A 13,251-nucleotide genomic window follows, 5' to 3' on the forward strand; every position below is an offset into this window, starting at 1 on the left:
GGGCATGGAAGAAACAGGAAACTAAGGGCTGAAGACTTGGCAGGGGCCAGTGCAGCCTGGCATGAAGTGGTACACATTTCACAGGAATGTCTCTCACCAGCAGGAAATTAGGAAAGGATAGTCAAGTTTTATAAGGGACCACCAATGCTGTTAGGAGCTGAGTGCTTGGCTGTTAGGACCTGTAGGGTGTTTACCTTCTATGAGTTAATGGTGATCAGGTAAAGGGGGACAGTAACCTCACCACCACCACCCAGCAGGAAGCTGCTCTTTTCCCTTCTTCCTTACCTCTTCCATCATTCATAGAGCTGATACAGAAAGAGCCAGTGGGGAGATCTCTGACCACAGCCTTCTACCTTCTCCAAGCACATCCAGTAGGCACTGTGGGTGGTGGGGGGAAGAGCTCTGAAATCAAATGACTGAAAAACTTTTAACAAGATCAGATTGTTTGAATAATGCAAAGTGAATTAAAAGTTACAGGGTTGCACAAGAGCTTGAAGAGAGTTTGCTTCCAGTGGGAAACAGCATTCGCCAAAACACAGTTGGCAGAGTTACTAGAAAAACAGAACCACTGCATATTTGTATCTCAACAAGGTGATACTTCTTAAACAGGTTACTTTAAACATTGCAAAATGCTGAACATTAAGTGTGCCCTCTATACCGGAGGAAGGGGCAGGCTGGGAGGAAAGAAAGCAGAAGGGGAGCATGGAACCTACGTTTAAGCAAGACTATTGGATCCACCAATAATTCCCCAGCCTGGTAAATTCCCAGACTCGGGCCAATCAGAAGATCAGCTTCTCCTGGGCAGGTTAGCAGGTGACGGGAGGAAGGTGGTGGTGCCATCTCGGGGAAGGGGCAGAGCATCCCTCCCCAGTGCTTTTTTGCCCGCCTCGCTTGGCCCCTAGTGATTGTTTCATCCTTCTCTAAATGGTCACACATGATTTAATGCACTCTCAGTTTTGTCAAGTGTTCTTGTTTCTGAAAGCCAAGTTTTGAAAATTAACACTACATCTAATCAGAGTATCACAGCACCCCTTTCCCCACATAAACGACATTGAAGGAGCATCTTGAACACTAAGCCTAGGTGGCTACAAGCTTTATTTGGCCCACGAACCCCTTTGCAAACCTGATTAAAAAAAAAATTTACTAGCCCTCTAGATAACTATACCCACACACAATTTTGCATTTGACTTAAAGACTTGTGGCCTTGTAAGGCTTCTGACTGCTAGTGACCAAAATACTGATTCTGTTTTGCAAAAATTACACATAATTGTTTAATGGAATACTTTCATTTAGCAAACAAAAACTTGCTAATTCACATGATCTCTTCCATATATTCTTGACTACAATTTGCTAGTCATAAGTGCAAGAGTTGGTTAGTCTCTTGTTGCTAAACAAAGGGACAAAATTCACAGGGAGAACTATAGCAGCCAGTTGAAAAGGAGATATTAGCAAGTGAACCAGAATGAAAGGTTCTGTGTGTGCCATACACTCACAGGCCACTTCCAGATTTAGTGATCACGCTGCAGTGCTCTGATGCTGTGCACGCCTCATCTTGGGGCCATGTTGGGGCAGCTCTCTCCTCTCTCAGCCTAGATACCATTCTTAACAGTGCAGCCTGGCAACCAGTAGCTTGACTGTTTTCTAGCTGTGGCACAGCTCACCCACGTTTCCTCAGAATTTTAAAGTACTTTCCATTCCACTACAAAAGAGATCACCAAGCACTGTAGTTGTGTAGGGCTCCTTCTCTCACTATTTTTATCTATTCATGGCTACTACTCTTTACTTACACTGCTTAGTTTGAAAAGCAGATGTTCCTCTAGCAAACCTGTACAGATCAGCCAAACAAACACTGTACAGACCAGCTAAACAAATAAGGTATGGTCCTGAAACCGGAGCTCTTGCTTCTCTGGCCAGAATGCATGCACCCCTGACCTTCCGCACCTGCCTCAGAAATGTAGGTACTTGGTTCTCACAGGGCACGCCTGGGTGACACAAACTCATCTGCTCCACAGTAAAAACTCTTCAAAATCTTAGCATGACCCAAAGGGAGCAGGGTCACAATTGATCATGGCCTGCCTCAGCATCAGAAGATTCAGCAGATGAGTGATCACCAGGTGCCAGTGCCCCTGGGCTTGGGGCGCTTGATCCACAGTTAGTGCTCTGCCTCTCGGCTTAGAGGTGCTCACTTGATTCTCTGAATCTGGGGAAGGCTGGCACATTAACCTCCTTTCTGCAAAACACCATTCCCGTTGCCACAAAGCTACTTTGAGAAGTTCAACACCCTTTTACTGAAACTATTAAAGTACAACATTGTGTTTTCTCTAGACACTGAAAAGCAAGAAACTTTAACTTTTTCTTTTCTATAATGAAATATATACTTTCTTTACTCTTGGTATTCATAATACGCCTGCAATTAGAAGCAGCAAACATGAACAACAAAACAGGGCAGAAGGCACAGAATGAGGAGCAGGTATGAGGATTCTACCATTTGCTATTATAGGAACACTAAACCAAACAAGGCTCAAAGCCCGTTTTGTTTACAAATCGGCCTCCTCTGCTCCACAGAGACCGTCTTAGAAAGCAGAAACCGCACTTACTAACCCCTACATCCCAAGCTGAGCAGGCCTGTATCAGAACCAAAGAGCTACCACGTTACACCAGAAAATCTAAGTGATCCGAAAGACAACTCATCACAAATGCTTCAAGTTCTCTGAGAACACCACCAGTTTCACTAATGCTAAGTCAGAACAGTACTTCCTCAAATTTAGCAGAATGCTACAGTTTACACGGAATAAAAAATAGCCAGAAAAAACCTTAGAAAACTTGTAGAGACTTTTAAGATACTATGAAATCTCAGTCATTACATTCACACTGTAGCCACATTTGCTAATGATATTTTCTAATTCTTTCTTAAAAGGAAAAATGGGTCAAAACTTGATTTTGAAATACTGACAGGATCCTCCAATGGTTAAGTATTAACATCTTCTCATCTCTCTTATGAGAATTTTACTGTAAACATAATCATAGAAATGAGATATTCAACACACGTTGCAAAATGTTGTATTAAAGAAAACAGATCTCTTCTGAACCCAGGCTCTTCATCCACAAAAGTTTAATGACTAAAATAACACAACAGAATGAACAAATGTTTTATTGGCATGTTCATTGTTGTAAACAGCATCTGGCATGAAAAAGTTTTACCAAAACCTTTTTATTTTTATAAATTAGATGGTATTTTCAAAATTTACGTAGAATTGTGTTCATTGAATAGGTGTATTTAGCAAAGCAAAAACTTGCCGATCCTAACAGACTCTGCAATGAGATCATGTTGACTGCGTTAGCCTGTGCCATGAACTGACATACTAGCAAGTTTATTCAACACGATGTTAAGACGCTTCCCCAAAGTTAAACTACATGTAACTACATATCAACTCCAAAAATTAAGGTGGGACTTATAAGGGTTCTAGAAGATTCAAACTTGAAGTAAATCTTCAAAAATAAATGTACAAAAGGAAAAAACTCAAAGCCGCTGAAAAGAAAAACCTCATTAACAAGGGCAAATCCAATCGTGTGGGACTCAGCACTGAGGAACCTCACTGAGGATTACATTTACACGGACTGCTATACTTTTCAGTGTACACAGATGTACGTCATGAATGATCTGTGAAAGGAATATCCATGGGAAATAGCTGGACTGCAATTATGATAACTCAATAGGATCAATTTTATTTACATGCTGAATGAACGAGTAAAACGTATTCTCTACATCCATAACTTACGTACAGTTATAATTACAATACTGCAGCAATTTGAGCTGCCACCTGCTAGGAGCGGTCTAGGGAAACGTTTTGATGTTCCAGAATCATGTTTTTAATACTCTGCAAAAAATGAAACTAAATAAAAACACAACTTCACAATTCTTTACTGGGTTACAGCTGGTTCTAAGAATTTCTTTCTTCAGTTCCTGTTTTTGCTGCTTTCCAAGAGTCAACACACGTTGCATTTACTTTTGAATTGTCAATGAGGTAATGTGTGTATCAGTGAAATAAACAGAAAATTCATTCATTCATGGCCTTTGCACAGCTTTTATTATTAAGCTATGAGCATCCTGTTTGAGGCTGGTTTTACTAGCGGCTATGTGCACATCTGTCCGCAAGAAAAGTTTACTCATTCCCCTTCCCCCTTTTCTAGTAGCAGGTTTTGCTTTTTGTTTTTATTTCTTTGCACATCCCTTTTCACTTTACAGTACATTTGACTATAGTGCACAACATGATTCCAAGTCAAAACAGTGGCCCATTGGGCACTGAGCTTCTGATTGGTGAAGGGCAGTCCAATCAGTGCTGGTGTCACTGGGTTACCCCTAACCACGTCCGGCCGTAATGGCACTACACAGTAGCAGTGACCCATTTAAAACCAAAAATCCCCCAGCGAAAATGCTACACTAGCAGAGTCAGTCTTGAGTCAGATCTTTATTTGGTGCTCCATCCAGATATATTTTTAGTGCTTTCTCTTTCCGAGGTGAGTATGTTACACGATGACCCGTCTTCTGGAGTCGACTGCTTTCTTTTTTCATCAGTTCATTTCTTTGCTCATCTGTCAACTCCATTAATTCTTCTGTTTTATCCCTACATTTAAAATATTAATACATATTAGACCAGTCTAGTCATCTGCCTCCTTTAATTTATGCTTAAATGCCGTAATGCTTCTCAGTGAGAAAATGAAATCTAATTGTCACCACTGAAGTTAAATAACCTCATCTATTTCTAATGTGCTTGTTGTATTAACATAGTACACACTTCTAAAAATGGCACAGAATAATTTCCATGTTACTATTAGTATAATAATGGCTATCATTAATGAACATCTATTTTTAGCAGGCACTATACCAGTTTTTTTAAAATGCAATAGCCTAACTCTCATAAAATCCTGCGAAGTTGACATCATTGTCATTTTACAGATGAGGACCTAGGTAAATAACAAAGCTAAATCTGAACCCATATTTGTCAGGCTCCAATGACTATCCTTTTTCCTCTGTATCTGTAATGTCCAGTACGGTAGCCACTAGGCACACTTGCCTACTGAATGCCTGAGACATGTCTGATCCAAATTGAGATGGGCTGCAACTGTAATATACACACAATATTTCTAACTTACAAGAAAAAGAATGTAAAATATCTTAACAATGATTTTTATATTGATTACATGTTGTAATGATATTTTAGATGTACTAGGTTAGAGATATTTTATTAAAATTACCTTCACCTTTTTATTTTTTAAAATGTGGCTCCTAGAAATTGCAAAATGTAACATGTGGCTCTCACTATATTTCTACTACACATCTGGGCTGCTGTATATCATAACAATAATAAAGCTATTTATGAAAAAAAGAAATATAGGTACAACAAAAATGCTACATCACTAGGAATAACCAAAACACTGTGAATGTTACCTATAAAATATGACTGCACCATCATCACAGATATAAAGGGGCCAGACATTCAGGGTAGAAACTTTAGGATTCCAGTCCAAATCCTGATGAATATCAAGGACAGAAATATCGCAGGGAAAAGTTCCTCTACCCTAAGGAGAAATGAATGAATGAATAAATCATACCATTAGCCGTGTTTACTGAGCCCTAGCACCCAGACGCAAACGTTCTCAGGGCCTTACCTTGGCAAATTCAATATCTTCCAAAGGAATTCCACTGATTTCGCAAAGCTGTAAAAGGAAACAATCTACATGAGTTCATTAAAAAAATAAATTTGCTTAGACAAGTTATTTTCCTTTTGCCATATAAACACAAAAACAGCTTTATTTTTTCAAAGAAATAATATGTTTGATATAAAATGTTTTTAAAAAGCAGGAAGGGAACACTCTCTGTCCACCTGCAAATGCTATGTCTCAGAGATATCAATTTAGTATATTCCTTCCAGACCTTTTCCCTATGCATATATAAACTATATGAATTGAAATCATATATTCAAAACTACTGAATTCTTAGATGTGGAACTGCACATCTGAAATGCTGATAAACAAAGCCAAACTACCCCTGAAAATATTATATCAATTTAACCACTTATCAAAGGTGCATGATATTGCCTGTTCTACCCAAACCTTGATGACTCTAGGTATTTTCTGATTTTCTAAATTTTTACCAATTAAAGAGTTTAAAAATGCTATTGTTTTAACTTGTATTTCTTCTTCTATTAACGGCCTATTCATGTTCTTTACTTATTTTAAAATTAGACTGTCTAGCTTATTAATTTGTAGCTCCTTTTAAATTATGGACATCATGTTTCACATATTTTCAAATAATTTTTCCTTCTTTTTTTAGTTTGGTTCATAGGTTGCTTAAAAAAAATTTTTTTTCTGGCTGTGCACTAGTTTAAACTTTTATGTTGTCCATCTTTTTTTTTCTTTGGCTTTTGGTATTATAAATATCCTTCCCTCTCTGGGATTATAAAAATATTTTCAATATTTCTAAAAGCCTAAAACATTTATCATTTTATTGTATTTTTAGATATAAATTTAATACATTTAGAATTTATTTTTGTGTTTGGTGTGAAATATGCAAATAGATTTTTTTGCCAAAATGCCAATTGTCCTAGTACCACTTATAAATAATTCACCTTTTCCCCAGAGATCCTCAGAATTCCCACATTTGAAATGCAAAAGAGACCTTCATCTGGATTCCCTACTCAATTCTACCTCATTTGTTTTTTAAAATACATACAGCAATTTACTCTAGTAAGTCTAACTAATCCTAACTACTTAGGACAAAGTTGATGCAAGTCACAGAAAGTGAGGGTCCACTTCTGGATGGCCAGAAGCCAGTGTCATTTTTCAAAGCATCAGCAGCAGAAGCAATAGTGCGGCACAAGGTATGACAGAGACAAAGAGAGAGAGGTTGCTGCGTCAGTGTTTGGCAATCGCTGCCTAGAGTATCTCTTACGCAACATGGCGAAAAACTTGTATTAGTTCATTTTGTTTAAAATGAGCTTACCTTCTCTCGCAACTCATCAACACTACTGCTTTCCAACACAATCTCCTGGAAGGGATCCAGCTTCATCTGTGAAGGCCTCCACCGTCTGGACAAAACTGCAAGTTGTGACATGGATTTCATCTTCTCCACCCCTGAGAATACGCAAGATTAGGCTGTCATTCTATTTACTCCACAAGTTCATAATTTGCCTCTTCTTGTACTGCCTGACTAAACAAAAAGATTTACTTTAAGCATTATTCTTATCACTCCCTTCTGATTCCTGTGTGAAAATCATTATCAAATCATCTTCACTTTATCTCCTTTATTTCACTCAAGCTATCATTAATTCTTCTCTTTTCATTTACTCCCAAATTTACTGATTATTCAAAACCCAGCTTAACTGTCACCTTTCTCTTTAATGTACACAGGAGCCAACCGTACTGATTTGGTCCTCAGTACCTATCATTTTGGAATTATAGGTTTGCAGCTCTGGTTCTCCTACTGACTGTGCACCTGGGGTGCAATCGCTGGTCTATATTCATTTCTGGAGCACCAGGGATCAGCAATGTCTGGCAAGTTACAGGTCCATAAATGTTTCTTGGATTTAATCCAATGACTTACTTCTTATTCAAGTATTTTGATGCTAAAATATATACTGAAATGATACTGATGCAGGCACCGACCAACCAGTGACATGTTCTGGCTAATCCATCTCTGCTAATATACTCAATCCTTCCTAATAAGGGTGACTCCTTCATCTCTCACTGGCCTACCCAGACACAGTGATTATTCTCTAAGGCCCCAGACGTCAGAGAAGGAATTACAATCCGGAGCACTTGCCTACAAATCATCTAGACGGTGTCCTGTTTGTTCCTTGTCTCCCCAGTTAACGTGTCAATTAATCAGAATTTCAAACACTGAAAATTTAAAGCAAATTAGACCTGAAATAGCCTGAAATAAGTGAGGTATTAGTATTATTGAGCCCTCTGAAAACTATCATCATCTTACATAAAAACATCCAGAACTTAAGATATTTTAATTTTTATAGAAATAGGAAAATAAAAATCTTTCTAAGCAACAGCACTATGTCACAAAAGAATATAGAACCAGTTGTTTCCCTTGATATCTCCCCCAAAGCCAACTTCTCCTCCCCTAACTCCTCCAAAAAACATTACATCAAATGTGCCACTGTTGATAAAAACCAGGAGGTGTGACAAACACAACTGCTCTTCTAGGTCACTGTTACACTGGTACGGGTTGAGTGGTATCCCCCTGCAAAAGAGCTGTTGAAGTCCTGACCCCTAGTACCTCAGAAGGTGGCCTTATTTGGAAATAGGGTTGTTACAGTGGTATTCAAGTTAAAATGAAGTCATTAAGGTGGGTACTAATCCAACATGACTAGTGTCCTTATATCATAATACGGGAAATTGGGACACAGATAGGAAAACCCACAGGGAGAACAGCATGTGAAGATGAAGGCAGAGATCAGGAGGATGCATCTACAAGTCGACGAACACCGGAGCCTGACGACAAACCACCAGAAGCCAGGAGAGAGGCATGGGACAGGTTCTCTGTCTCAACCCACAGAAGGAACCAACCCTGACAGCACTCTGATCTCAGACTTCTACACTCTGAAACTGTGAGACAGTAAATTTCTGTTGTTTAAGCCACTCAGTTTGTAGTACTTTGTGGCAGCCTAGAAAACTAATATAATTATTGTTATAAAAATCTCTGAAATTATTTATAGCACAAAACAAAGTAAGTCATAATGAAAAAAGAGACTAATAAACATGGCTAAGAAACTTTTACTTTCTTTAAGAAGTACTAAAAACACAACTTTGAAATTGCAACTTCCCTGTAAGAAGGAATTCATATTCTCAAAATTATAGAAAAGAAGAAATATTTAAAAGGCAAATGGGATCCAGAGGAAAGAAAGAAGAAACTCATTATTTGATAAAAACTACAGGCTTCTATTATTTTGAGAATTTCTAACTGGTATTTCCCCACAAAAATATAGATAATACCATCAAGAACTTCAAGGAAAACCTCCCAGTTGCTGGAAATATTAATATCTTCTTCATAAATATGATAATCCAAGAAGACAGTGCCAGGATTCTTCCATGTTTTTTTCCTTAGACGAAACCTACAAATGTGATAAGACATTTTAAACTACTAACTTTGAAATTCTTCACTTAAAAAAAATGTCATTAATCTGGCATCAAGGAAAAATTAACTACATTCAAATATAAAAGTCAAGTGGTTACTCATTAAAATTTTGGGAAAATATAATGAAATGCTCTTAAGACATCAAATCTGGTATCCTGCAGAGGAAGTCCAAATTCTAATACTTCTGCTTAGTTCTATTATATTAATCTACAGTACTATTTTTGAATAGTACAGGAATTTTTAATTCTTCTCATTTTAGAAAATTACACCAGTTTATACCAACTGACCATACAGTCTTTCTTCAAAGTGCTGATGACACTAGTTTTACTTTACCTGTCAATACTGAGCTCTAAACCACACTGCTCCCTGAGCTGAGGAATTAACTCCTCTTTTGATTGCCGTACAGTCATTCCTTTAGCAAACACAGCATCTAGCAGGAACTTGCATGGCTAAGAATATAAACAAAAATAATTAGAGCTTGAATCACACATTCAAATAAGGATTAACAAGATATTTTATTTATACTCTATAGAGTGACAATTATTGGACTAGGTTTAAGAGTCTATCTCCCTAGGTTTAAATCTTGGCTCCACTACTTACTAACCCTGCTACCTTGAGCAAGTCTACTTACAACATTTTTGTGCCTCAGTTTTCTCATCTGTAAACTGGGGACAGTGTCTTCCTAACAGAAATTTTGTGAAGGTTAAAAGAGATAATATATTCCTATTTCCCTTCTTTTAATACAATGATCATAATTTTGAAGTAAAAAGAATGACCCTTATGGACTAAAGTGAAGGAAATGCATACTAATTCTCCAAATACATTCACTAATTATCTCAAAAGAGACATGGTGTCCACCAACTCCAAACTCAGAGGATTTAAGTCAAAACGAGTGTAACAGATTACATAAGAGATATGATTAAAGCCTAATAAAATATTGGTTAAGCAAATAAAGGCCTTCTCTGAAAACTGCAAACTTTATCTCCTCATTTGCTATTTGTTTTTCATGTGTCTAGGTCCTGAATAAGATGTTATAAATATCTTAAAAATAGTCTTTACCTTATTCTTCTGGGTATTTGCTACAACCCTATATATCACAGGAACTAAGATATTTTATTACTCTCCAAAATGCACAGCCTGTTTAGATCCTTAATCTACCATTTATAAGTTATATGACCTTGGGCAAGTTACTTCTCTGTGCCTCAGTTTCTTAATCTATAAAGTGGGAATAACAGTACTTATATGACAGGGTTAACTGATGAGGATTAAAGGAGTTACTACTTGTAAGCACTTAGAGCACAAAGAAACACTAATGGGGGAGGGTATAGCTCAGTGGTAGATTGTGTGCCAACCATGTATGAGGTCCTGGGTTCAACCCCCAGTACCTCCATTAAAAATAAATAAATAAATAAGCCTAATTACCTTCCTCCTCAAAAAAAAAAGATGAAAAGAAAAAAGGAACACATGATAAATACTCGTTAAATACTAAAAATGGCTCTGTGAACAAAAAAATACCATATACTCTACAGGTCAACTCCTATCCTTCTATAGCATATATGATCGTTCCCAGAAAACAAGCACAAACAAATCCCCTTGTAAAAGCAGGAAAAGGCTGTCACTCCAGCATCTGTAGCAATACTTTAGACCAGCGAGATGACAAAATGGCCTGAGGGTCACATTCATCTGGTGCCTGTTTTTGTAAATGAGACTTTTAGTGGCAGGAGTGAGTACGTGCAACAGAGATAGTATGGCTTGCACAACTAAAACATTTCCTTAAAAAAGCCTGCCAACCCCTGCTTTAGAGAGAGAAAGACAAGTGACTAGTAATAAAATCTCTGCACTGTATGGTTTTAACAACTACCCAAAGTGACCTTACAGTTCTCTTCAGTACATTGCTTACCTCTTGTTCATTGACTAGAAGCTGGTACACTTTAACTCTGTATTCTCCTTTTTTAAGCGCTCTTCCCAGTCTAATGGTAATCTATAAATTAAAAACACTTTTTTTAGATGTCCCAACAGAATAAACTACCCATTCTCACCCCAATTGTTTAGTTTTTCCCTCAAATTCTCTATAATTATGGGCTCTTTGAGAAGGGGTGTATCTTTTACCTCTGATTCCCCAGCACCTAGAACATAACTGACACAGCTAACTTTTAACAGATGTTTCCTAGGTAAGTGGAGAAAACAGTAACAGAAAAGCTAATAACCACTAACCATCACAATTCAATTTACCCTTTTAGGGTGTCTATTTCACCTTACTTGAAGTAGTGCAAGATGTTCTCAAATTTATGATTTAAAGCAGATTCTAATTATTCAGAATTATTTTAATCAACCTTATTGTCATCTGAAAATGACGAAAGTGTCTCATTCAGCCGGACGCTCTCAAACTCTTGATTGCTGGCGTACACGCGAAAGACCTTGAAGTGAGAGGACAAAACTCCAACAAAGGGCTCTAAATGTTGTTTGAAAGCAGCCAGAGTAATTCTTTTATCAACATGCACCATCAACCCTAAGCACAAAAACAAAAAGAACAGAAACAAAAATGTAAAAGAAACCTCCTGGACTGTAGCTAAAACATAAAACAGATCATGTACTTTTTATTATTCTGTAAGCTGGAAAAGGGTACCCCTTTTTAGTTATTTGAGTTTTAGCTAATATACTACATTGAATGGACAAAAAACACGAATGCTGAATATATGCTAGCTTTAAATGTTCTGAGATATTCAAGTGCTTATCTGCTTATTTATTTTGGCTGCTGAATTCAAAACCAAACTTCTAGGAATTCTTTTCAAATACATACCTTTCTAGTTCTATACAGCAATCAGTGTGGGCTCTGGTTACCTGCCTCTTCTTCCTCACTAGCTATGAGACACAGAGCAAGCCACCAGCCCTGTACCTCCATTCCTTCATTTGAAAAATGGAGATAACAGCACCTACCTCATGGCATCTCACTGAATTCAATGAGGTAATATGTTTAACATGCTTTAGAATAGTGCCATGTAATATATGTAGTAACTGCCTCAAAAACTGTTAGTAAATCCAGTTCTGGGATTTCTACTAGACAAAAATGTCAAGACTAGCATATGAAGACGTCTGTTTTATCATGTGGTTGGACTGTAACAGGAATAGTATCTAAATGGATCAGAAACTCCCACCTCTTCCAGGCTTCAATTTACACTCTCTTGGCATTTTAATCAGACTTTCTTCAAGGAGCTTTATTTTTCCCTAATGCTTACTATTTTAATCTTTTGTCCTTTATTATATAAGCCACTAATGAGGTTAATTCTGGAATATTTCTGTTTACTCTGGTCTTCATCTTCTAGTAAAGAGCAAAAACCTCACTCTCTCTCTCTCGTAATAAGGCAGTGCAGAATACAAGAGATGCCATGCTGCCTCAGGCCCACGGTCTCTATGCAGCTCTAAGGCTCCCTCGAGGGCAGACTGGTTTTCTGTGAAATTTATATCAAAGGTCCAGGATGAAACCCTAAAACACTCCTAGCTTACATTCTCAGGTTATCTCAACTCTTAGGTGGGTCAATTTTTCTAAATTGATTTTTCAAATAAGGCCCATTTACTGTTTTTCTGGTTATAAAATACACGTTCACTATAGAAAATGTGACAAGTATGCATTAGCAGAAAACATAAACGGTGATAGACTTTATTTACCATATATACCATTTGAGGCATTTCTTTTGTTTAAAACGTTCATTTCTAAGCTTTAATGTATGCCTCTAAATGTTAACAATCTAGCTCTTGGTAAACAAGCCTCTATTTATGCAATCCAGTGAGGTACTAAATTTCTTGAAAGAATGGCGTAATGAGGAAATTACTTGGTTAGAAATGAGAAGCCTATGTCTGGATTTCAGTTTTGCCACTTGAGTCTGATAAATGGCTGTCAGTCAGTCAGTCATCCAACCTCTCTGAGCCCTAGTTTTCTCATGGGATCATTACACCAGTCTCATTGATTACTGTTATGACATATGCAGTAAATTCTAAAGTATTGTCAAATATAAGCGATCACTGCCATTTTAGTTTCTCTCATAACTTCTAGTAATGATGTAGCATAGGAAGACATAAATGTTTACTGGTTACTGATATAATCC

The 13,251-nt window shown here is 37.4% G+C and overlaps 1 protein-coding gene across 2 annotated transcripts in view; it reads right to left on the minus strand.

The window, feature by feature from the left end:
- Nucleotides 1–4,065: 4,065 nt before the first annotated feature.
- The window catches only part of USP47 (ubiquitin specific peptidase 47), a 112,492-nt gene continuing 103,306 nt past the window's right edge, over nt 4,066–13,251 (minus strand). For both annotated transcript variants that reach the window (XM_031460019.2, XM_031460020.2), the window contains 8 exons: nt 11,482–11,657; nt 11,049–11,129; nt 9,482–9,597; nt 9,007–9,125; nt 7,004–7,134; nt 5,671–5,718; nt 5,450–5,580; nt 4,066–4,625 (listed from right to left, as the gene is read on the minus strand). In XM_031460019.2, coding sequence (XP_031315879.2) covers nt 4,451–4,625; nt 5,450–5,580; nt 5,671–5,718; nt 7,004–7,134; nt 9,007–9,125; nt 9,482–9,597; nt 11,049–11,129; nt 11,482–11,657 — 977 coding nt within the window. In that variant the 3' untranslated portion in view covers nt 4,066–4,450. The remainder of the gene's footprint in view (nt 4,626–5,449; nt 5,581–5,670; nt 5,719–7,003; nt 7,135–9,006; nt 9,126–9,481; nt 9,598–11,048; nt 11,130–11,481; nt 11,658–13,251) is intronic.

This window comes from Camelus dromedarius, chromosome 12 (assembly GCF_036321535.1).
Source record: "Camelus dromedarius isolate mCamDro1 chromosome 12, mCamDro1.pat, whole genome shotgun sequence".
In the NCBI taxonomy this organism is placed as follows: Eukaryota; Metazoa; Chordata; class Mammalia; order Artiodactyla; family Camelidae; genus Camelus; species Camelus dromedarius.